Source organism: Sinocyclocheilus anshuiensis, unplaced genomic scaffold (genome assembly GCF_001515605.1).
Source record: "Sinocyclocheilus anshuiensis isolate Anshui unplaced genomic scaffold, SAMN03320099.WGS_v1.1 scaffold1239, whole genome shotgun sequence".
In the NCBI taxonomy this organism is placed as follows: domain Eukaryota; kingdom Metazoa; phylum Chordata; class Actinopteri; order Cypriniformes; family Cyprinidae; genus Sinocyclocheilus; species Sinocyclocheilus anshuiensis.
Window position 1 is genome coordinate 631,101 of NW_015540949.1, and position 25,430 is coordinate 656,530.

The 25,430-nt window shown below is 38.4% G+C and overlaps 2 protein-coding genes and 1 long non-coding RNA gene across 5 annotated transcripts; 1 reads left to right on the forward strand and 2 right to left on the reverse strand.

The window, feature by feature from the left end:
* Positions 1 to 1,811: 1,811 nt before the first annotated feature.
* Positions 1,812 to 5,514, reverse strand: gpatch4 (G patch domain containing 4). 2 transcript variants are annotated; one of them, XM_016488036.1, is made up of 8 exons: positions 5,420 to 5,514; positions 5,176 to 5,276; positions 4,902 to 4,975; positions 4,458 to 4,550; positions 3,898 to 4,008; positions 3,716 to 3,807; positions 3,434 to 3,484; positions 1,812 to 3,021 (listed from the first exon to the last, which is right to left on the reverse strand). In XM_016488036.1, exons 2-8 carry the CDS (start codon positions 5,252 to 5,254, stop codon positions 2,160 to 2,162), a joined length of 1,362 nt encoding a protein of 453 aa, XP_016343522.1. In that variant the 5' UTR covers positions 5,255 to 5,276; positions 5,420 to 5,514; the 3' UTR covers positions 1,812 to 2,159. The 2 variants fall into 2 exon arrangements, with proteins under 2 accessions (XP_016343522.1, XP_016343521.1); XM_016488035.1 differs by having other exon boundaries at positions 5,440 to 5,512.
* Positions 5,515 to 5,922: 408 nt separating this feature from the next.
* gon4lb (gon-4 like b) lies at positions 5,923 to 24,812 on the reverse strand. Of its 2 annotated transcripts, none has more exons than XM_016488033.1 (31): positions 24,064 to 24,812; positions 22,374 to 22,621; positions 22,164 to 22,265; positions 21,786 to 22,027; positions 21,525 to 21,599; positions 21,382 to 21,432; positions 21,239 to 21,289; positions 21,043 to 21,141; positions 20,574 to 20,684; positions 20,283 to 20,459; positions 19,979 to 20,198; positions 18,484 to 18,585; positions 18,359 to 18,399; positions 18,172 to 18,284; positions 16,051 to 16,252; positions 15,777 to 15,863; positions 15,004 to 15,178; positions 14,748 to 14,898; positions 14,100 to 14,250; positions 13,774 to 13,890; positions 11,657 to 13,441; positions 10,973 to 11,267; positions 10,689 to 10,852; positions 10,352 to 10,549; positions 10,093 to 10,236; positions 8,404 to 8,715; positions 8,225 to 8,335; positions 7,963 to 8,122; positions 6,730 to 7,006; positions 6,536 to 6,638; positions 5,923 to 6,452 (listed from the first exon to the last, which is right to left on the reverse strand). In XM_016488033.1, exons 2-31 carry the CDS (start codon positions 22,600 to 22,602, stop codon positions 6,339 to 6,341), a joined length of 6,159 nt encoding a protein of 2,052 aa, XP_016343519.1. In that variant the 5' UTR covers positions 22,603 to 22,621; positions 24,064 to 24,812; the 3' UTR covers positions 5,923 to 6,338. The 2 variants fall into 2 exon arrangements, with proteins under 2 accessions (XP_016343519.1, XP_016343518.1); XM_016488032.1 differs by lacking the exon at positions 24,064 to 24,812 and adding an exon at positions 23,151 to 23,264.
* Positions 6,038 to 21,725, forward strand: LOC107689867 (uncharacterized). The gene is made up of 3 exons (XR_001634373.1): positions 6,038 to 6,111; positions 17,344 to 17,351; positions 21,712 to 21,725. It is a non-coding gene; the product is annotated as an uncharacterized LOC107689867 (long non-coding RNA).
* Positions 24,813 to 25,430: the final 618 nt, after the last annotated feature.

The following is a 25,430-nucleotide window of genomic DNA, read 5'->3' on the forward strand; positions in this document are numbered from 1 at the left end:
CAATCACAGCACATTTCGTATTTCAGAAGGCGGGCCTTCATTTGATACAGGAACTATTCGAGTCGTTCATGCCAGAATGGGGAGAGAGGTGTTGTAATAATGTAAAATATGTGAAAAATAATGTTTTTCGAACAACCTAGTATGAGATCCTGTTCTAGTACACCCCCAAAACAAAATCAAGACTTTGAAAAGAGCATAATAGGACCCCTTTAAACTAATTATGCATAATTTATATAAATTAATATATAAATAATATATAAATTTATATTAATATAATTAATATTATATAATTTATATAAACTCAGATATTGTTACAAACATTGTTAATGTAAAATATTTTATATTTATATTTATTTCATTTCTTTAAACAAAAAATATTTACTTTTTTTTAATTTGTGGGATTTTTCAAACAAATCTGACTGACAGATTATTTCTCTTCCTTCAAATTCAAAATAAGTTACACGCTATTTTTTCCCCTTTCCTGTGCAGCTGCAGTGTTCATTAAAAATATATATTTTTGCCAGCACATGATACTCTGACTGAAAGTACAGAGAGTATTATACCTGTCATATAATCTTAAAAAAATAACATTTTTAACTATCAAATTAGTCTTAATTTGTCAAATGTGGCCATGTACTATCATATGCTTGCACTATTGGACTCAAACTAGTCTCATTCTCATTCAGAAAAAGAAACCGCCATCCAGATCTCTACAGCTTTTAGATGAGCTAGTGTTTCTGGGGCTGCTCTGCTTCCTGCGTTAACAGCTGTCAGCGCTTTCAGTAAGAATAAGCACTGTCTCATTCATTTAAACAATACTAAAATACCATTCAGTCCTACATTTGGATGTCCACATTTAGTTGTGTTCCAACCCTGTGCAAGGAGACTCGAGATTAACTGGTTTAAGTATATTCAATCAGAACTAGTTCTGAAAAAAGAAGTGGTCGAGTAACACAAGTGTTACAAATGTGTCAAGAAAAGTGAGACTATGATGTGTGACAACACTGGACACTTTCTCATGTGTCCTGTTGTCATAAGTCTGTTAAAAAGCTTCTCACTTTCTTACAAGTTTATATGGGCAATACAGGCTAATGGTGTAATTTATGACTAAATATGGACTATTCCCATTTCCTAAACTCATAACTTGCTACTAAAATATCGCAGAGCTTTATATTGCATTTAAAAAATAGTCTACAAGAAGATTTAACTACAATTTGCTCTTTTTGTTTCTCTGCCTTGCAGACTACATTCAAATCTCTAAATACAACAATATTGTTGTAAGACCAAAGCCTGAAACAACATTTAGCACTTAAAGGGATAGTTCACCCAAAAATAAAAATTCAGATGAATTATGATAAAAATCATGGGTACTGGATTGGACTCTCTGAAAAGTCAGAAACCGCTTGGGTCTGAACCACTGGCACCAAACTAGAGGGAGGGTAAGTCTAAAAATATTTCAGTTTATGTAAAAGTATAAATATTAGTTTCCTTTTTAATTGAAAACAACTTTCCTTTTGATAAACCATGAAAAAAAAATCTATCAATAAAAAATACAATAAATCAGTTACAATTTAAAAGCAATTATCTGATGCTTTCCATATTTTTCTTTCAGATTCTGGATCAGTGGCCCCTCAGAAGGATACATGGACTGTGTTCTGTCAATGACCAGCAAAAACCCACTGAAAAGCTGGATATCAACAAGATGCCACATGTACAATAGATGGATCTGCGAAGCGGATGTTTTAACATGGCCTAACTTCCTTCAAACCCAAATGACCCCTCAACATGAGCAGAAGACAAAACAACAACCATCTCAAGAATAACTTTATTTTCCAATTCATTTGAAGTTTGATTTGTTAGCAATGTTTCAAGTTCCACACAAATCACTTCAAGCTGTTCACAGTTCATCACACTTTTGTCATTGTGGATATGCCATTTAATATGCATTACACAAATGTCTCACAAATCAGTCCATTAAAAACATCTCATGTCACCCGTGGGTCTCAAGCTTTAAAAATCGCCCATGACTTGTAAGAATAAATACGAGTGCTGCACAACAAACGTGATCTGAACAGCTATACTGGAGAATTGATCCTTGCATTTCATCAGCCCAGATTCTGATCAGCTTGTGTTTGTAGTGAGTTTAGCAGCATGCGAGTTCACTCTTTGCTCTTTTTTTTCTTTTTCTTTGGCACAGACTCCTCAAACTGCACATTTTCTACCACCTCCTGCTCCTTTTTGCTATGCTTCTTTTTTTTGTTTTTCTTCCTGTCGTTCTCCTGTCCTTCCGTTTGTGTGTCCATTATCTGTGCTTTGTTGCTAGTGTCCCCTGTTACTGTCATCGCAGTAGTTGAGTTATCCACATCTTCGTAGTGCTCCATAGAGGATTTCTTTTTCTTTTTGGAGGCACCGTCAGAGGCTTGTTGATGCTCAATACTGCCCTCCTGTGGCTGTTTGTTCTGTGTGTCTGTGGAATCCTCACTGATCTCATCTGTGTTGGCCGTCTCATCATCCACCTTGGATTGTTTTTTCTTTTTCTTCTTTTTGTGCACGCTGTCATCCATTGGCAGGTGTGTGTCTCGTTCCTCTGATGTGTGTGTGAATGCCTCGTTCATGTCTATGCTGCAGTCTCCATTGGCACAATCCTCAGTTGCTTCTTTTTCTTTGCGATTTCTCTTTTTCTTCTTCTTTGGCTCTGTATCTACGATCATATCGTCGTTCACGGAAGCACCATTAAAGCCTTTCCTCTTTTTGGGCTTGCAGTTCTCAGTATCATTACTTGGAAGGATGTGTGTTGTCATTTTATCTTCATGGATGTTATTCTCCGATGGCTCCTCCTGTCTTTTTGATTTCTTGCGTTTCTCGTTCATATCTGGACATCCCTCAGAATTTAGACAATCTGTGCTGCTTGTGGATGTTTCAGCAGTGTGGTTCTTCTTACCATACTTGTTCATGAACTCTTGCTCCTGCTGCTCAAGCCGGGCCAGTTTGGCGCTCATAGTGAGTCCATGTCTGGCTCCTCTATTCACACAACAAACAAACAAACATGTATATAAGTAACCAACAAAACTGGCATGCATGTACTTTTTATAAAATTAGAAATGTTGCCTTGGTAATAATTTAAATACTAAAATAAAAAAAAATTAAAAAACCATTAAAAAATAAAAAGATAAAAAATCATTAAAAAAATTAAAATCAAAAAGATTAAGTGCAAATTTAAGTTATTTACAATACAACTTATACTAAAATAACACTGCTTTGATAATATTACGCTATCTATGATTCATGTCCTGCTCAAATGTGATGATGGAAATGGGTAAATGCTAGACGTTCTAGTATTACAATTTAAACCAGTTTGACTAACATGAATTGATGAAAGGACAACACCGATTGGGATGCATCACAGTGCAAACCTGAAGAGATCAGAGCTTACTTGTGTGCTGTTCGTCCTCCGCAAGCTTCAAGCAGATCTGCATCTGATAGTCTTAAAAGAGACAGACAGAAATACAGAGTTGAACTGGCCTGAAAGAATAACTGATCTTCAAATCTAACACATTTTAAAATAATCTTTATTGCTTCTGCATGCCACAGTAAGGAACATTTGATAGTGCATGTTTAGTGCAGAATATTCTACAATGATAGTATATAACAAAAAATGTAATAAATACTGTTTATTCTGAATGTTTCAGAATTTTGTAATATTGGCAGCTCATACTTGGTCGTGCTGGAAAGATCTTCAGAACTGCTGCTGCTGTCATCTGAATCAGAGGTTTTTTCTGGCTTCTCACCTGACAGCAGTGTAGCTGACTAAGAACGAAGAAAGACGACTTTACAACAACTGCACAATCCAAATACTAAATCACAGCTGTTTTTTTTTTTTTCATTTATTATTTGTACCTTGACAAAGCATCCATAGAGCATGGACTTGGCTTGCTGAGCCTTGCGTGGCTTCTTGTTGGAGATCAATCCATCATTGCTGTCATCTGACTTCTTCACCACCACACCATTCTAAACCACAATGACAACACCAGATGAGCCAAAAACACAAACACGCCCTCATTCACACAAAACCCAGTTTGCTATAATTTGCTTCAATTAATACATTTTTTACAACAACTTAAATAATTTTTTTTATTTACTTGAGGTGTCAGATTGTCTTCAAATCACAAACTATGAAAAAACTCTTTATTTTCTGCATTTCACCCCTGCAATCTAGCTTTCTAATGCATTTGTGAATATTGCTGGCTTTGTAACAAATTGCTCTTTGTTTGTAAGTGACTTTGGATAAGTGTCTGCTAATTTAATAAATGTCAATAAAATAAATGTTACACATAAAACTGAACTGTGATAAATATAGTTGCAAAATGTGATTCGTAATGTTTAACAAAAAATAACAGCTACAGTAAAGAGATGATGTCGAGGTAAAAATGTATTTAAATCCTCTTCGTATTACTTACCTGCCCTGATTCCACAACCAGACCTGACGAGGCTTTGTTAAAAACATGGTCCCACCAGTGGAAACTGAACTGCTCACCTTCCTTATGGCCCATCTGAATACAAACAGTACATAATAAATACAAATATAATGTGCATAAAGGCTATAACAGCTGGTAACTTAAAAATGTAAAAGCTATATATGTAAAAACTATTGACCTGTAGAGAGATATGCTACACTTTATCTAAACTGTTTTTGACATCATTTCTAATACATACTGTTTTTTTTTATTATCTGGCATTAGGAAACTGACATGGGTTAGGATGGTGAACCAGTTAGAGCACCATAACTGTCCATTATACATAACAATAAATGTTTATAAACGAACATAATTTCCATGTTGTCAACTGCCCACATGCTGTATTCAATGCAATGATCTAAAAACAAAAATATATTCTCTACTCACCCCTCCTTTATCACATTTAATTTTGACTTTAATAGCTTCTGAAATGCCATTCTCATACCTTCCCAGACCTTTACCTACAACACAAGTCAAAATATTAGCATCACCAAACAGACCTGGCATGTGTCAGTCGATTTACATGGATATGCCAAAGATTATGCAGGAGAATTGTTTATATCTATATGAAAGTTAAGAAACTGAGTTACACGGTAACATAAACAGGGTTTGTGATGTAGAAAACCGCCTGCGCGTGGCCTAAAATCTGTTCTGATTTGACCTTTTTCCCATCCGTGTCGCAGAAGCTGCTCCTCTGCGAATTTTAGTCCTGTATTCTTTTCTTGGACCATTTCTGCCATTTCCAGAATAACTTCTCAGAATCTGCACATGTGAAGCAGTTAGTAAAACACGGATCGGGCAACTTCACATAGCTGTTTTAAAAATGCGTTAATACAAAATAATTTCTTAATCGGTCAAAGAACTATAAATCCGATAGCACACTATAAATAGTTTTAGGCTCGTACCGAAATAAAAGAATCCCTACCACGCGTTCAGCAAGAGAGTAGACATGTCACCGGCAAGATAGGCAACTATGGAAGGCGAACTGGGTCAGCGGCAGCGCTCTTAACGAAACGCGTTTACGTATTTCTCTCTCTCACACACACACGCACACACACGCACATACATACAAAAATAACATTAACGTATATATTCATGTAAAATAGCAAATAATTATACAGATAAAAGGATGCAATAGATTAAAACAGACATAAAACATACATGTATATACTCACACACAGACACATTTTTGTAATATTAAGTCTCGCACAAAACCATAAATAGTATAAATAGTCATTTTATTAATTGTCTCTCCAGATTACCAACAACTTGTGCATCATTCACAAAACAAACATCTGAAGTAAAACAAAAACAAAATCACCGTTATAAAAATACTGTACATGCCCCCCTATGTTCATATTTTCACAGAATTTACAATCAATCTGTTAGAAACAATGTTGGTGTGAATCTGCCGGTTAGTGCTTTACAATGAAAAGTTTTTTGTCCTGCATCGTTTGACTAATCAAATATTTCACTTTGTGCTCAATAAAGGGCTATAAAACTTGCCCACCAATGGTAATTCAATAACCAGGCCCTGTCAGAACCTGAGCCATTTTTGTGCTACAATTCTTCAGGTATAACCGTGTATGCTGGATTTGTTTGATAACACCTTCATATTTAGTGGATTTATACTTCATATGTTACAGAGAGACCTTCCGACCCTTTGTCACCATACTTAAAATATGTCTTTGACAGGTGTTAGTGCAAGACATGGGGTGTATGTGCAAGACTAGTCTCCAACTAGAAGAACTGCATTTGTGTTTTAATGCACAGTCAACAGTTCATATGGATGGAGAAAAGTCTGACCCTTTATGACTGCAGGGCTCAGTCCTGTTCCTCATCAGTGGCAGACTGCTGCTCAGCAGCCTCGTCCTCTGAGCTGGCCTGACACGCTGATGTATGGAACAGACGCATCAGGTCCCGAAACCTCCTTGAAACCTGCAGAGACATTGTTGTTAAAAAAGGCAAAGAAAGGAAAGCTGTGAAGAAAAAAAAGACCTGTAACTTTATAATTGTGGTACCTCACTGGCTGTTTTGTTGCCGAGCTGCTCTGACACAGCCTGAAAGGTGCTCTGGTTGGCTCCTTGCTGCTGACAGGCAGTAAGGATCACTCGATCGGCCTCCCTATGAACCAGATGATAAAAGAGGGCCATGTAAAACACAAGCACCATCAGATGATGCTCAAAAACCCATCCCGATCTGTGGCTGTGCTCACCTGGTCCAGAGAATGACCCTCTCTCCACTGGGAGTGAGGGAGATGTTTTTGGCACACACAGGTGTGTCTAAGGCTGGGCTCAGTGTACTCTGCTGAGTGGTATCTCTCTCTCCTGATTCAGATGAATCTTCTTCATCCCTACTGTGCTTCTGTGTGGTCGTATGATGCCTCTCCTCTTCGGTTTTCTTGTTGTCATCGTCTTTGTTCTGTATTTTCTGCTCTTCTGGGATGGGGGAAGGGGGTCTCTCTCCTCCCTCCCATACGGGCCCATCACCATCTGCAGATCAGGTGAAGAATTTTTTTTATCTTTGTTGTTTCCAGTAAACAGTCAGTACACTGTAGATATGACACTGATCAGTCCTACATTTTAAAACAAATATATATTATACTACATGTAATACATAAAACAATATACTATATATTAATTTAAATATTAGCAAATAAAAATTATTTGCTCAACGTAAACTACCATTCAAAAGTTTTGGGGATGACAGAAAATGTTGTTGTTTTTTACAGTAAAAACAATATTGTGAAATATTACCATTTTAAATAACTTTTTTATTTAAAATATTTTAAAATGTAAATTAATTTCTGTAATGGTAAAGCTGAATTTTCAGCAGCTATTATTTCAGTCTTCAGTGTCACTCTAATAACTGATTTGGTGCTCTAGAAACATTTCTTATTATTATCAATGTTGAAAACAGTTGTGCTGCTTATTTTTGTGGAAACCTTGATACATTTTTTCAGGATTATTTAATGAACAGAAAGTGCTAAAATGACTATTTTACTGATGTCTTTGCTACGTTTCTGGACCTTGATCGTGTTAGAACCCTCGCTGTTTATGGGAGGGTCAAAGAGCTCGGATTTTATCAAAAATATCTTAATTTGTGTTCCGAAGATGAACGAAGGTCTTACGGGTTTGGAACGACATGAGGGTGAGTGATTAATGACAGAATTTTCTTTTTTGGGTGAACTATCCCTTTAATGCATCTTTGCTGAATAAAAGCATTAATTTCTTTGAAAACAAATTGCTGACCCCAAACTTTTGAACAGTAAATTCTTTTCAAGTAAATTGTTCTTAAAAAATCAAGAACAAAAACAATATATTAAAAAAACAGTCAAAAATAACTTGAAGAACTCTGTAAGAATGCCTGTAGATGCTGCTTGTAAACATTAAAAATCTAACTAAAAGTAACAAAAAATTTTAGAGAAATTAAAGAAATTAGTCTTTACCATGATGTGGACTGTTTGCTCCACTGCCAGTCTCCTCTTTAACCTCTTTCTCTGCCTCTCCATCCTCCCCTTGTCCTCTTTCCTCTTCCTTTTCTTCCCCTCCCCTGTCAGACGGAAACGCAGAATCGCGACTCTTCAGTACCTTAGAGCCATTAGTGGCCTGATGACAAAAAATAAAAAAACAATATAAGGAAACATGGCCTCCATCAAAACATATTTCAAGACAAATTATGCCAAACCACAAAACAAACACGGCGAGCACCTTGTTGCTATGACAACGCAAGCATCCCTTTCTCTTATGCCTGCGATGTTTGGCATCATGGCTGGAGTCATGACAAGGACATGAGCAATCTTTCTCAGGCCAATCACAGTCCTGAAGAAAAGAATGAGATTAACAACTAAACAACTGTGAATTCACTGGGATGAGCCAAATGAAGATACCTTGTAGTTGCCATGCGTGCGAATTTCTTTCCTCCTCCTGCTCCTGCTGCTGATCTGTCGAATCTTGTGGGACTCTTCATCCTCCTCTAGATCAGGCAGAGTTACTTCCTCAAATCCTCCCCATACACCAACTCTAGAGCTCACACTCATCCCTGCCTCTCCATCTGTCCCAGTGCCCACTACCTCCTGCCAAACTGCCTCCTCAAACTGGCCAGGACGTGCTGGGGTTGGACGCATCTCTTCAAAAAACATCCAAAATTCTCCCTGTAGGTGCGTGTGGCCCTTAAGAAGGGTGGCCATCTGTGCTTTGAGCTGAGTTACAAAAGCAGAAATAATGGGATTTAGGAAAACAAAAACAATAAACAGTCAAAAAAAAAAGAGTTTTTTGTGAAGCTACAGACAAATGAGTGAATAGTATCAAGCAATGCTATTTCATGCACATTTTGACGTAATGTTTGGGGTTGATATGATTTTTAATGTTACTCATGCTCACCAAGGCTGCATTTATTTAGTCAAAAAATACAGTGAAAAGTAAAAACAGTAAAACTGCAAAATATTACAATTTAAACCAGCTGTTTTCTATTTGAACTAGGGCTGTCAATCGATTAAATTATTTAATGGTGATTAATTGCATGATTGTCATGAGTTAACGCGTGATTAATCGCAACTTAATCGCACCTTTTTATCTGTTCTAAATGTACCTTAAATTAATACTTTTCACGTTTTTAATACTCTAATCAACAAGGGCATGGACAAATAAGGATGCTTTATGCAAATGTATGTTTATTATTAGTGAACCATAGTCAACATAGAGCATGAAGGCTAGACATGTTTCATAGGTCATAGATGTTTTTCAATGAACATGTCTATTAGACATATGAAAAAAAAAAAGAACATAGAAATACCAGGTCCCCATTACTTCTCTTTCTTTGCACTGAGCAATACTTACACAAGCCTGTTTTACATTATTTGCAGGACAGGGCAGCTCACTTCTTCTGAACATGCAAAATGTACATTTATTATTACATTTGTTTGCCTCTCTGTGGCCACATACTGTATTTTATTGCAGCTAAATTCTCAATTAAACAATTTTCATTGATATATTTTACTGTTTCAGTTGTCAGACAATGGAATGAATATGAAATAGTGACTGAAACTCGACCCATTAAGACTACATAACCACCTCCTCGTCCTAAGATGTTAATCTGCACAAAAATCCTGATAATCGAGCAGTCATCTGATGAAATCAAATAGGCTACACATAAGATAAAGACAATAGCTGTGCTGTGATTTCGGCTATACTTGCATGTAAAATTAGAGAAGCAACATAATATATATTTTAACTGAAAGCGCTGCTCTTCTGCCACTCGCTTGAACAGAGCAGACGCAGAGAAAGAGGTGTGTGCGCAGCGGGAAAGAGAGACCTCGCGCTCACGCGGCAGTACCAGCGAGTCTCAGAAACGAAATAAAGTTTGGGCAAACCCTAAAGATTTGACGCTAGGCGCTTTTAAAAAAAAAAAAAAAGTCGCTAAATCTAGCGACAAAGTCGATAAGTTGGCAACACTGTTAGCATCTCCATTTCTCCAACTAACTAATGGGTTAGGCTACGGGTCAAACAGACAATGTGCGTATCTCTATAGGACAGTGCAGAAAATCTTTCATTTTATTCAAGAATACATCTATACATACCTCTTCAATCCCAGCAGGACTGAGAGGACTTCCACTCTGCAGTGCTCTCACTATCTTCTGGTAATGAGACGGATTCTCCCCAAAACTGATCTCCAACTGACGCAGGAATCGACGACTCCTCTCAAAGGCTTGCTGCTCTTCAAACTGTGGATGGGAGAACGAATATATAGAAACAGTTGTTTTCTTTTTTAGTGATTAAATTACTTAAATCACTTATTTGAACAATTCACTTTTCTGTCTATAAAATGATTGTATTTACCAGTCCACACTCCAGAGCTTGCTCAGGCAAAAGAAAAGCAGCAAAGTCTTTGAGGAGCTCAGGCCAGTCTTTGAGCAGAAGCTTCAGCTGGGAGAACAACTCTAAAACACTGCAACTCTCCCCCACCTGGTCAAACTCATAAAGCAGCCCTAAAAACTCCTCCACCTTACCAGGAATGTCTTGCAAGGCCTCACGCACCTACAACAGCAAAAGAAATGGAAGGAATATGAGAGAGGCACAATTAGTGAAACACTTTTCACTAATTAGAGAAACAAGTAGTGTTTCTCTAATCGATATAAAGGTGATACTAGTGAGTCAAATATCCAAGTGGTCTGACCCGGTTGAGATAAGCCTGGGCAAAAGCCATATCTTTGCTCTCTCTCATTGGATCGTTGTCCAAGATGTGGTCATCGTATAACAGAAGTAGCTTTGAGGCATCTTTACTTCCTCGTTCTTGACGTCGACCACGCTTCAGCCTACGTGGGGGTGGGCGACCACGGCCTGTAAGAGTAAATAAACTGAATCAACTGAACAATTCATACTGAAAAATTAACCAACTAGGGCTCAATTCAACTGACATCCCTGAAAACAACATAATCAGGTGTTAAAAGTTGGGCTGACCTCTTCCACGCCCCCCTCCTCTCCCGCTGATCTGTGGAGGGTCGTCGCCGGGCAACGCTTCTCCCTCAGGAAGCTTTCCACCTTCTCCCTCCCCTGCTTCCATCTCATCACCCTTCATCGCACCATCATCCTCATCGTCTGAGTTCTCCTCCTGCGAATTCTGGGATGCAGGGGAGTTTTGGGAGTTTGGGGAGGTGGGGGATGTTGGGGACGTGGGTGAATTGTCCTCCTCAGAGTCTCCCTCTCTGCACAACCTCCTCTCTGATGCCAACCAGGTCAACTTCTCCATTGTCTCCTACCGAGGGAACACAGAGGAAACAAATTAATAAAACTCTAGAAAGAAATGGAATACAATGACTCAAGCTTTTAAGCATAATACTTATTTAGGAATGCATGATATATCAGTACCAAATCGGTTATAGATCAATTTATTGGTATCTGTTATATATTATGTATTTAATTGTGCATGCTCATTTAATATTTTTTTTTAGATATTAGTCATCCAATGCTCACTTAATCTTTGAAAACACTAAAAATTAATCATGTTTTTAAATGCAATCTCGCAAATCTAAAAATGAATATGTATTTTCATCCTGCACATTCTAATGTTGTGATGCCTAAATTCACATGTAGCATTTAAAATGACTGATTTTAGTAATTTAGTTTTAATTTATTTACACAAACCTGAAGCTCTGGAACAGACAACACAGATTCCTCTGATGCTGATGACATCACTTCCTCTTCATCTTCATCCTGTGTGAGATCATCAAAATCCTCCTCTTCTTCATCCCTCTCTCCATCTCCATCCTTCTCTTCCCTTCCTTTGTCGCCACTTCCATCCCCATCTGTTTTCCTGCCACCTTCTCCATCACCGTTCTTCTCGCCTTCATCTTCATCATGTTCTCCGTTTCCCCCACTTTCCCTCTCCTCGCCCCGTCCCTCCTCGTTCCCACTGGACTGTTGCTCCTTTCCATCTCCAGTGCTGTGTTTGCGCACTCCTGGTGTTTCCTGTCTGCCAGAGGTGGATTGGATAGGAGGACACTCTACAGTATCCGTCTCCACCCTCGCGGAAGCTTCAGCATCACTGTCCGTGCTGGTCAAACTGGAGTCAGGGCTGCAGGAGGACTCCGAGAGTGCCAGGAGAGGACTACCAAACAAAGCCCCTGCCATTTCCTCTTCCCATCTGTCACCAACCATTTCCTCAACTTCGTCCTTTCTTTCCCCAGCATCTTCTCCTCTAATTGGCAATGATGTGACTGTTGTTATGGTTTTTAAAGGCACCTCAGTCCTACCTTTGTCATTTAGGACTATGGAGCTAGTAGGAATGTCAGAACAGTTAGTTTGCTGGGATACACTTCCTGGTGTGCCTTTAGCAGGAAGTGGAGCAGGTTGGTTCAGAACGATGGAGTCTTGGGGCAGAAGAACAAACTGAGGAACACCTGCAGATGAAACAGTTTGAACCAGAACAAACGGAGAACTGTCTGCTGCTGGTGATGCTGTCAGAGGAGAGAAGACATTCCTTTGACCATTTTCCACACTATGCTGTATGGGAGTGACGTCCTTCATGGTTTGCAAAGAGTCACATTTGGATCTCTGTGTCGTCTTTCCAATGTAGGGATTTGAGGCGTTTTCCAAGGCATGTGTCCCAGGAACTACCTGCACGACAACATCCTGAGAGGGAGATGTGACCAGTCTGTGTGTGCCAGCATTTTCATGGGCTCTGATAACAATGACGTTATCTGATGGAAAATTCTGTGTGACATTCAAGGATATTGGCTGATCCATAATGACAGCAGGGTTGCTTACATTTCCCATATTCCCAGAGGACAGGGGCAAGAGCTGGGGCAGCCGGAGGGCTGGTCTCAAAGGAGCAAGTTTTCTAGGCATGGTCCGTTTATTGTGTTTGCTGGACATCTGTTGCATGCCACACATCTTGACTGTCCCAGTACTAAGTAGAGGGATGTCACTTGGGGGTCTCTGGACTGCAGTAGGGGGCAAGTTGGCAGGAGGGTATGCTGGATTACCAACCCCCAATTCTGGAGTAACATACTGGAAGTTAACAGGACAAGAGGTGCTCAGTGGGACAGTCCCATGGGCAGGGGTCAAAGGGGGCTGAACCAATGGAAACACCCCATTAATAGGAGTGCTAGGCGCTTGGGTTAATAATATTACACCATGTGCTGGGAGTGGTGTGGAGACATTGGTCAATACATTTCCTGAACTTGTAGGACATGGAGGCGCTTTAGCCAGTGGTACGAGAGTAGGAGGGGTGAAACCACGTAGAGGCCGAGATTTGGGCTGTGAAGGGCGAACTGGTCTCTGTGAAGGGTGCAGACGCAGAGTGACACCTTTAGGAAGGAACTGTGGGTAGCGTGTTCCTTTCGGGAAGACAAGGGTAGGAGATTTGGTGGTGGAGGTCACCTTTAAACTGCCCTGACAAACTGTCCTATGGATGTATGGCAAGCTTTTCTGTAAAGAAATTTGAAACCATCAGGAGTGTACTTAAAATCAGACAGATAAAAATGTTTTATAATGGTTTTAGTGAAAGAGTCTAGGGCAGTGATTCTTAACCACATTCAGATGGGCCCAATAAGTCTTAATAATTTGAATTTTGTTATTTTAACAATGTTAATGCTAAAAAAGAACATTAAAAAATTTACAATTGTTCAGCTTATTTTTATTACAACAGAAGTACCAGCGGTACATATCAGTTAAATAAGACGGCCTTCAAATATTGTCTTTGAAGGTCCACCTAGGGGGCCTTGTAGGTTGAGGACCACTGGTCTAGGAAGTTGTGATACCTTCAGCCAGTTAGGCATGACGTCTTGCTCTCTCTCCACAGGAGGGCGCTCCTCTCCAGGCACCACAGGTCTGCACATCACTGGCAAAGGAGTAACCACACGATTCCGGCAGTAAAACTAAGAAAAACAATATTACATTGTCATAACTTTTAACCTCCATTCTTCATGATTAAGTATTATGATTTTAATTTGTGGTTTCAGAAGGTGTTGAAATCATAGATAATTTACAGAAACTGGGGAAACCATGGAGCAAATGTCCACCACCAATCAGGGCTCAATTCATATACTAGCGTATATGAAGATAGGTAGATGAACAGATAGATCACCTTGATGATGTTGTGCAGGGCTCTGGGGGCCACCATGTCCTTCACACGCACACGCAGCTGCTCCTGACTCTTAGGCCGGATCAGATAGCGGCTCATCAGGTGATATGGGAACTCTGTCTGATTGAAGTGCTTTAACCCCAAGACTAAGAGACTGTAGAGAGGTGAGAGCAGGGGACAAGAGAGAGGCAGAGGGTAAACTGGGTGAAGGTAAGTGTTTGCTAGGTGGTGTCAGTTGCCCAAACTCCACAAAGTGCTTGTTTTGAAACAAGCCCATATTAACATTTCTTCCTTCACTGACCTATTCCAGTATTATTGGTGTGACATTTGCAAGCAAAAGGTGAATTCTAACTTCTCAGACAAAGTACTAATTCCCAGACATCAGAAAAAACTCTATACATTTTTCTTTCCACCTTCGATACAGAAATACCTTTTCTCTATTGTAGAAAAGCCATGGGAAATGTGCATAGTTCAGAGAACGTATTTTTCCCCCAAAACTTTCCACATTAATGGGGACTTTTTTGTACATGTTTTTAAAAACTGAAATATATGAGACACTAGATGATATACTACATATAAATAATGCAAATATTTATACAGTATATTATACAATCAATTACAATCCTGTAATTGAGTCAAAGCCATTTGTACCCGTCTTCTCCTTTGGTGTAATAATGTTTGCTGCGTGGGGGATGCAGGACTGGATCCAGTCTACAGTGTGGTAGAAGCTCTGGGTACAGAAACACAGAGCGTGTGGCAAACAACCATGCAAGACCAGCAGGGAGCAATGGGTACGAACGAGCTACAGAAACAAAGAAAACATATTGCCATCATATATATACACATCTACACATGTGTGACTGATTTGATTAATTGGGTCATATGAAATAGATAGGAGATGCCTAACCTGAGTTTGGGCGAATGGGTTTGGGAGGAAGATACAGAGGAGAGGGACATTGCTTTAACTCCTCCAACAAGTTGAGGGAGGACTGCAAGTTACACACCCTAAACATGCTTCTAAAACCCAGATTAACCGCTGACCTCTCCTCCTCTGCCCGCTCCGCAAATGACAGCAACTCACCCTGTCGACACAGGACAGGAAACAATTAAAGGTAAAATTACAACTTGTCAAGCAAACTCTCAACAACTTTTGAGAAAATAGTCCAATTTAATTTTGATATAATAAAATGTTATTATATAATATATAAAAATAAACAAATATAAAAATGTATTTTAAAAAAAATTTAAATGCATATAATATCACTGATAATAATATAATAAAATTTTAAAAATGTGACAATTTTGAATGTGGCATAAAGCTTTTTTGTTTTCCTTCTAAAGTCCTGTGTCAAAGGTGTTAAAACTGCTTTATAATATCACATTGTATGCAAATTTTTTTTATGTAAATCATAATATCTTGGAAATTACAATCTCTTAAAGGTAATAAAGGGGAATAGGATATTTGAATTATCACAGAGAAGAAATAAAATGCATTTGTACTTGTTGTAGTTGTACTGCTTTTTGACTTTCAGTAAAGATGATAAAAAAACAAGAATTTTTCAAGCAGCAACAAAATTTTCTTTCCGCTGGTCGCTTTTAAACCATGTTCAGTATTCTTTTCTTGTTCCTTAAAGTTTCTAAAAACAAGACACTGGTGTGTTTAATCCCCAATTTTCTTACCAGGAAATGTTTGGTGGTTTGAGCTTCACTCTGTAGTGCCTCCTCTGGGTTGCACAGCATATTGACCTGTGTCAGTAACTGGACATGCTGCAGAGGAGGGAAAAAATAAAAAAATAAAAAAGTTACTGACAAAATGAAATATCAAGATCACACAAGAGCATGAATCACACCTATCAGACAAAAAGTAACATTCTTTGGGCAAAAGACTAAATCCTTGTGACCAAGGTAAATTATGCATGTTCATTGTGCATGGTGGTGTTTAAAACTCTCTTACTTGCTGAATTTGCTGCTGCAGTTGCATTCTCTGAGGAGACATGACCACCAGAGGACAGCTGGGCTGCACAAGAACAATGCCAGAACCAGATGCATGCTGGGTGGTCCGAATCTGGTTCTCCCGTCGCTGCTGCAAAGCGTCCAGCTGCCCTCTGACTGTCCGCCTGCATGCTGTCAACATGTGAGCCAGCGGCTCCTCAAACCTGATGACAAATAGAAACACAGTGAATGGGATGTTTTTAACAATGGGATGTTATAATTACTGCAAAGAAAATCTGTTGAACTGGCATTCTGATGAAACATAACATTTCAATTATTTTGAAATAGTATTCTTAACTAGGGATGCATAATATATCAGTTACTTATCGCTTACTGGGCAATATATAAGATTTTCTCATTTATTTTATCAGCTGTAATTGGATATTGGCTATTGAATTGTACATGCTCTTTTCTCAATTTTTCCATTCAGCCTACCTTTGTAGTACCAGAACTAAAGTATTAATAACAAATATAAAAAAATAACAAATAAATCACTATCCATTTTAATTCCATATTGTGAAGCATTTCCAGGAGAAAAATGAAGTGGGTCAAGAGTAAGAATGACAGAATCATGAAAAGTGGGCATTCCATAGAAAAATGGAGCCAAGCCTAAATGCGAGTAATTTGACAGCTGCATATATACTAATTGCTTAATAGTAGAATTATCAGCAGACAACATAATTATGACTCATTGATTTGTATATTTTTCTCTACATATATGCTGACATTAATTCAAAATCAAATCATTGTTACGTCAATCATCAAATATGACAAGCAAATTAAACAGGCCAAGTCTCTTACACTCTGTACTCTAGTGAATGACCATTACAGGGACACTGTGCACACACTCCCTCTCAGTGTGGAAAAGACAGCACAGACGCAATGTATCTCGTTAACATTTAAAAACCCCCATCAACCACATCTCTGTCTGTACCCAGAACACAGTGACGCACATGGATCACACACACACACACACACACACACACACACACTACAAGCTGTAATGACCCCTTCTCAGGGAAAATAATAAGCTGCAACAGTGTGACATGTCCATCTCGTGACAGTTTTGTGCTGATTGACACGGTGCTATTTCCGTAACAACGCTAATTACATACATACTCAAAGAACCCAGAGATGACAAGCCTGATGTGACTGACGAGTTTTAAATAAGGGCTCAGACAGGTACTGTTGATGATCATAACATCAGAAAAAGGGGCATACAGTTTAAGGGACACCCTTTCAGTCGGTGTCAGAGGTTTGTTTGTTTGTGTGTGTGTGTGCATACATGCAGTTAGCCGTTATGTTTTCCAGTAAAGGAGCTCTATTTAAAGCCTCTGTGCCTGGATTCTGCACGTAGCACAGGCATATGGTGAAATCTTTTCAGCACGTCCACAGTGACGTACACACCTGCACCTGTACAGTACCCAGCAGTGGGGGGAGGGTGTGTGTGTGTGTTCAGTCTATAGTGAGTGTGTACATGTAGCTCTGCAGTGTCCATTCCATGTCCTGGGTCTATAGTGAAACAACTGGACACATTAGAGCATTTCTCTGCCTCCCTACCCAAACAGACACAGCACTCCTTTGCTGCTCTGTCCCAAAGGGAGGACTCATCTTCAGAGTGTATTAATATTTCTTCTTGCTTTGTATCTTGTATATGGTAAAATACTTTTTTTTTTATCAGAAAGCAAATGCAAATACAGGAGGAAAGAAATACAGGCTGAACATAATATAAGGAAAGAAATATATATATATATATACACACACACACACACACACACACATATATAGCGTATAATATAATCATATTAACAATATATTAATAATACTAAGAAATATAACATTTAATTGTCAATTATATTTCAAACTAAATAGTAAATGTAAAATGTAATACACTTACAAATTAGTAGTTTAAAGTTATATGAAATTGAAAAACAATATAAAATTAATTATAAAAAAAAAAATGTAAATAAAACATATTTAAATATATAAATAAAAAATTTGGAAGTGTAAATAAGGACAGAATGTCCATAGAAATGGCCAAAATCCTTATTATTGAGTCCTAAACTAGGGGTGTGTGTGTTACCTAATGGCTTGAGGGACATTGAATTGTGGTGCGTCATTGGCCTCCTCGTCACGTTCCTCATCTTCTTCATGACCCTCCTCATCTTGTTCATTGGCAGCCAACTCATCATGGAACTATAAAACAGGAGGGAAAATGAGTGAGGAGTGACTGGACTTAGTTTGTTCCTGTTAGTGTTAAGTCCACTTACGGTCTCAAACAGCTCTTCCATGAGCTCATTGACTTCCTTCTCTGAAAAAGAGATGAAATCATTACTAAAAGCAAATACTTTAAACTGAGTGTTTTATCCAATCTACAACCTGTAGAAAAACTCACTTGTGATACGAACAGCACGATCATTTCGATAATCCTCCAAATCTGGCTCATCTAAATCATCCAGGAAGTTATATTCAGGGTCATCATCTTCATCAGCCTCTTCTGAAATACAGAGATGGAATTGTAAGAAGAACTGTACCTTTCATGTGTGAGAACACACACGTAGAGCAGTGATGCTGAGAAGAAACTGGGGAAAAGGTCAGGGGAAGAAAAACATGAGTGGAAAAAACAGAGGTAGTACTTAACCACTGACACACACACACACACATACACTAGTCTCACACTCAGAGGAAGACATTAAGACATTTAAGAAAAGTGCTTTGACAGCATCTGTCTGAGTGCAACAGGCTTGATGATAGTGATTTGTTTAAAGGACACGATCGCACTTGGAGGTTCACTGGTTCAGCCCAGGCCAGTAAACAAGAATGAGAAGTGTCAAAAACAGCCCCAATTAATATTATATACACTACCATTCAAATGTTAGGGGAAAGAAGTATTTTATGATCAAAATTTGTATTTGCATTTATGTGATCAAAAACACAGTAAAAAATAGTAATATGTTAAATATTATTACAATTTAAAACAACTGTTTTCCATTTTAAAATTTTAAAGAGCTATTTATTCCTACGATCACAAAGCTGAATTTTCAAGAAGCCATTACTCCAGTCTTTAGTTTCACATGATCCTTCAGAAATCATCTTAATATGCTGATTTGGTGCTCAAGGACCATTTCTTATTATTATCAATGTTGAAAACAGTTGAACAGGTTGAAAACTGAGATACAGTTTTTCAGGATTCTTTGATGAATAGAATGTTCAAAGGAATAGCAATTATTTAAAGTTTTTGTAACAATCTTTAGTAACAATGCAAATTTTTTTACTTTCACTTTTAATGCATCCTTGCTAAATATTTATTATTTGTCATTTTGGGTAATGTTTAAAATAGTTTTAGGAGTAGAGTTTCTTCTTGCAACTTTAAGAAATTGTGTACGAACCTTATAATTAATTAATTTAATTATATTAAATTAATTTATTATACTGTATATTAGGGGTGTAACGGTACACGTATTCGTACCGAACCGTTTCGGTACGGGTCTTTCGGTTCGGTACGTTAGGCCTAATGGTAACCTTATAATGTAAAAGGGCTCCCTATAGTTTTAAGCATAAGCTGAGGTAGATTTTTATCACTAAGAAAATTTTAACTATAACTGAATGTATTTAAAGAAAGAGCAACTTGTTCAGTAAACTATTTAAACAAAAAAAAAACAAAAAAAAAGTTTAGTTTTCCTCCCTGCTGTACCGAAATCATACCGAACCATGACGTTAAAACCGAGGTACGCACCGAACCGTCATATTTGTGTACCGTTACACCCCTACTGTATATATATATATATATATATATATATATAAATTTCATATTAACAAAAATTACAATTAAAAAGGAAATACAATACTTTTTGTGAAAATCTTGTGCAGTAGACACTACACCTGCTGACCTTCATTGTCCAGGTTAGAGGTCATGAGTCCCTGCAGCCACTGTGTCCATTCACGGTCCTCTGGTGTGGAGACGTTATCGTACATATCTGGCGTGATGTCCGGCGCACAGAGCTCTGCCTCCAGCTGATCCAGAGGGACGTCCCTCAGCGGACGTTTTGACCGAGTACGACAAGCTACCAGACTGTCATCTGGCTCCCCTCCACCACCATTGCTCAAAGTCTTTGGCAGACAGACAGACTGATTTTAGAGAGAAAACCATATATACTAGGCAGAGAGATTTTTTGTGAGTATGTGATTCTGTACCTGGTAAGGCTCCATGCAGAGAGGACCGAGTTCAAGTTCTTTATCCACAGCATGTAGTTTCTCAATGAAGGGGTCAGGTGCCCTAAGGGACCGTGAGGGGCCACTGGATTGAGGAGGTGGGGCAGGGGGACCCATAGGCACTGCTTCAACTCTCAAGTGCCTGGAGAGCTTGGGCTTCTGTGACAGGGATGGAGGAGGAAGAAAGAGAGACAAAAGAGACTTAAACCTTGTACAATGTGTAAAAAGAATTAAATATAAGTGTGTACATGATTGTAATACTGTGTAAAGTACCAGTCTGGGGCTGTTGCTGGCATCATCACATTGGGGAGGTGTATGAGAGGATGAACGTCTGCTGCCACGTGGCGAGGAGGCCGTGCTCTCCACATCACTCTCCAAAAAAGTCTGAGAAAAAATTGTTCTTTAATAAATCAGTCAAAAGGCTGTTACTGCAGAGCTGGTAATCTTGTAAAGATGTACTTTTGTGACTTTTTTTAATTAAATATATTTTTAAAATGTAATTTATTCCTGTGATTTTCAGCAGCCATTACTCCAGTCTTCAGTGACACATGATCCTTCAGCAATTATTGTACAATGCTGATTTGGAGATCAAGAAATATGTCTTATTATTATCAATGTTGAAAACATTTGTGCTGCTTAATATTTTTGTGAAAAGAGCTGTGCATTTTTTTCAGGATTCTTTTTTTTCAGCATTCTTTTAATTAATTTTTTTTTAATTAAGTATATTATATATGTTATGCACCTCCTCAGCTGTTTCATCTTCTTCGTCTTCATCAGGACAATACTCTTCATCAGAGGAGTCCTCCTCTTCTTGCAGGGGAATGTCCACAAACTGGGGTGGCTAAGGAGAGAGTCCCATTTACCAATTAGCAGTGAACATCAATCAAAAAACAAACAACACAAACTCTCTCAGGTGATACATCACAACAACCTGATACCTTAATCTCACTTGGCTTCTTTATTGGAGAGATGTTCCAATTGCCCATCACCTGGGGAAAAAAAAAATAATCAGCACCCTCACATATAAGAGCTTAAAATCCTCAAAACCTGCTCATAAGGAGAAAAAAAAAAACATACTCACCACCCCTTTCTCGACAACTTCTTTGAGCTTAGAACGGGTCATTTTAGGCTCCTACATTAAACAGAATATAAATACAAATCAAATTAAAATTACCATTTTCAAACAGACTTCCACTATAAGAGTTAAATAAAGGAGGAACTTACAAACATGGGCATATCTTGTGTGTCTCTTATAGCAGCTTTCATCATGGCCACAACATGCTCATTGGTTACCACCTCCTGAGGTCAAACATAAAAAAACGATGTGTTAAAATGTTTGTAATTTATTTTCAAACTACATTTGATGGTAGCATTTTTCTTAAAGGCACACAGATTGATTCATTACTACAAGAGCATTTGTTTGATGTCTCAAGAACACACGCATAAAATTTAAACGGACTTCCATCTAATTGAACTCAGACTCACGTGGATGATGTTACGAACGTTGACAGAGGAGAGCTTAAGCTTTTTTGATTTGAGTGTTAAATCTCTATCCAGCTTCCTCAGCTCTTCCTCACTCTCATCCTCTTCCTCAAGCTCTTCTAAAGTCTTCTCCATATCTCCATTCTTCTCAGGGATCTCTCCTTCCACCTGAGTCATTGCACTCTTCTTTACATTCACTCCATTCTGTTTCTTTAGCCACTCCTCCCCTTCACACCTGTCCTCATCTAAAGGTTTACAAGCAATGAGACTTCAATCAGACTTTGGAAAACCCCTAAATACAATAGTGATGTTTATCTTAGTTAGAAAGTAACATAACTAAGTGACGTGTGGTTAATGGCAAAGCTAAATGGTCTGACTCACCCACAGTGATGACCAGACCCAGTTCTGCATCCTCCTCTGACTGCAGTGGGGATGAAATTGGAGAGGAGGACTGGACACTGTCACTGTCGTCCTCACCATGGCCTACACACACACACACACACACACACACACACACACACACAAGAAATAACCAAATATCAAGCTCTGGTCTAAACTTCATTCAAGTAATACTGCTTGAATCTACACTACCTGCATTGAAGTTCTGCTCATGGCAATTGGATGGATGAAAATTTCTGTCTGGAGACAGCGTCTGGATTGAGGTCCAGCTCTTGTTCTTAGTGGGGGTAGAGACCTTTCTTCTCCAGGAACTAGGAGGCAGTTTGACAGAGAAAGAAGACCTGCAGATAGATTCTCTCTTCGATGCTTTGGCAGGATTTGGCTGTGGTTCTGGAGAAGAAGACTTGCGTTTCCACCCCATGTTCAATCTGTCTCTGAGCCTGAAAAGACAGGTAACGTTAAAGAAAAACTAGTGATACAAACAAATGCTTTGCAACTAATCTTCAAAAGTTTCCCAAAAGTGTGTATTCAAGAAATTATAAAATAAACCAATTAATTAACAGTCAGATAAACAAAACTAATAGTACAACATTCTTTATGGTTATGCCTAAAAACCCAGCGAGCCACCTACCTAGACAGCTATCTAGTATGGAACAGAGCCCATTCATAAACGTAATAAATTATAAATACAGAAGTGTTTATATTCAGTAAAAAAAACAACAACAACAACAACAACAACAAAACTGGTATACCAGAACAATGTACACAGTAAAATATGTGTTTTTATTTCTAATTCACTGTTAACCCGATGGAGAACACAATATGTATGTTTGTTTCTTCAGATGTTAGCTTATTGGCTAACTGAAGTTAGCATTGCGCCCCTAAATAATACATAAACAGTTTGCATTTGTGACACGGAAGGATGTTATTTGCTGTGTTCACATTTCATAGTGTAAAAAATCCTCTTACCCACGAACAAGTTTTTGTAGCCATCGGAGGCTTTCTAATACACATTAGCCCGCCGCTTCACAACAAACGACGGGTGTTGCGGTCATTTCCTTCCCTCACAAACACAGACAACGACAGACCATTCCCACATTCCTACCACCTCAGATCCAACACGTCGACTGCCCGTGTCCCTCAACGACAATATTTCAATAATATAACGTTACTTTAGTCGTTTTAATCATCTAAATAGCGTTTTGCGAGAAAAAGCGATGAAAATATGGCGCTTTGACGGGTTTTGTTTTCAAGGAAAAGACCCTCAAAATCACAATAATGAACTTTTATATTTTTATTACCTGTACACCTGATTTGTTTCCTTATATTTTATTTTAGGCACATTAATTAGCCTATATAGCCTATTATTACGACTCTATTCGACCCTGCTGTCAGCCTGTGAGTCTTATTTATTTAATTTTTTTTAACTTTACAGCCAGGGGGTTAAGAAAAGAAAAAAAAGAAAATAATTAGATAGATTCTAGATTAGATTAACTAGTAGGCCTATATTATAAACTAACGACTCATTTTAATTTTGTTATCATAAAGGGAGGAGTCTTTCGGCACTGTATATGTATCTTCAGTTGCCACTTGAGTTTCTCGCTCTTGTTCAGAAGTGGAGCAGTGCAAGATTTCCTCTAGACTTTCATAAGCTGTGAAAAATCTTAAAATAAATGGACTGCAAAGAAAATGCCCTCATCTACCATCATTAATTGGCTCAACAGAGAAAAAAAAACTTTACCAAAATTTAACTTGAAAGTTATATGCCAGCTGTAAACAATGGGCAGAAATCTATCAGCTCGTGATTTTGCCTCTGCTAAGCGAGAAAAACCTCGCCAATCAAGCGTTTGGCAGATTCAACCGGCAGCAACGAGACACTTGCCTCTTTGGAACATGGTGGTGACACCTGACACTGTTCCCGCGTTCATCATCCCCTCACTGTGCCCGGCGAGACTCGAGGGATGCGGAAGAGAGAAGGCTGGAGTCGGGAGTGGACGGCGGCACTCTATTCCCCGGTCCACATCACCGTTAGTCCGAGCAATCACGCGCTGCTGCCCGTTCTCAGAGGAGCACGACTTGAGCTTCATGGATGATCTTCAGACTCATATTTTGTCAGACCCGACCACCAGAGCTGCAATGTCACTGCCTCATCTCAGCAAAATGACCACTCCGTATGGCTTTCTGACACTTGGTGAAAGTCCGTGCGTTTGCAGAAGGGAATCGTTGTTTTTTGAGGAAAGTGTATTGCAGGAATTTCTCAGAAATGCAAAACATACGCCTTGTTTAACTACGCATGGTCCTGTGAAATCAAACAACCAGTCTTACAATTCTTTCTCGCAAGTTGGACACGTGAAAACGCGGGCCTCAGGTGACACAGCTCCTCTGCAGCTGCAAGATTCATGTGGCCATTCAGAACTAGCGAGACCTGCTCACCTCAATGGACCTTATGGATTCCTACAGAAAAGATGGAAAAAATATTTACGTAAGGCGGCTCCCTGGTCTCGGTGAAGTCTAAAGAAACTGGATATTAACTTAAGTAGCAACCACATATGTCCATCTCACACTCAGGGTCAACAAATGTCACATAGGTTTGGCATCCATCTTATCTTGTGTGAATTTGACTTTGTATACATCCACTTGTAGCATTTTCCAATATATAACACAAATGTGAAAGAAACTTTGTGATTATAAAAACGTTTTTAAAAATAAAGGTTCCAAAAGGAATGATACAGCTGTCATACTGTAAAACAATATTTCAGTGAAAGGTTCTTAAAATAACCTTTTTTATGTTTAGAGCATTCTAATAATCTAAAGAACCCTTTTCCAATAGAAAGAACGTTTTGTGCATCTGAAACTTTCCAGAACCTTTATTTTCTAAGACTGTTGGTCCAGTCTGGTCATAATTGTCTTGTTTAGCCTATATATGCAAACAAATGCTACACTTCAAATGCTTTCTGATATGTTGATGCATTACCATTAAACGTATTCAGAATTTCAGATACATAAATGAGTATTGATCATGTAAATAAAACATGACACGTACATTATATAAGGAACAAATATTGTTTGAGCGAGAAATGGTGAGAAATGATTTATTAAAAATAAAGCCATGGTATTTCCCTTTTCTTCTTTTCAAATTAATACTAAATTACTATATGTATGTATGTATATGTATATACATGTGTATATATGTATGTATATGTATATATATATATGTGTGTATATATGTATATATATATATATGTGTGT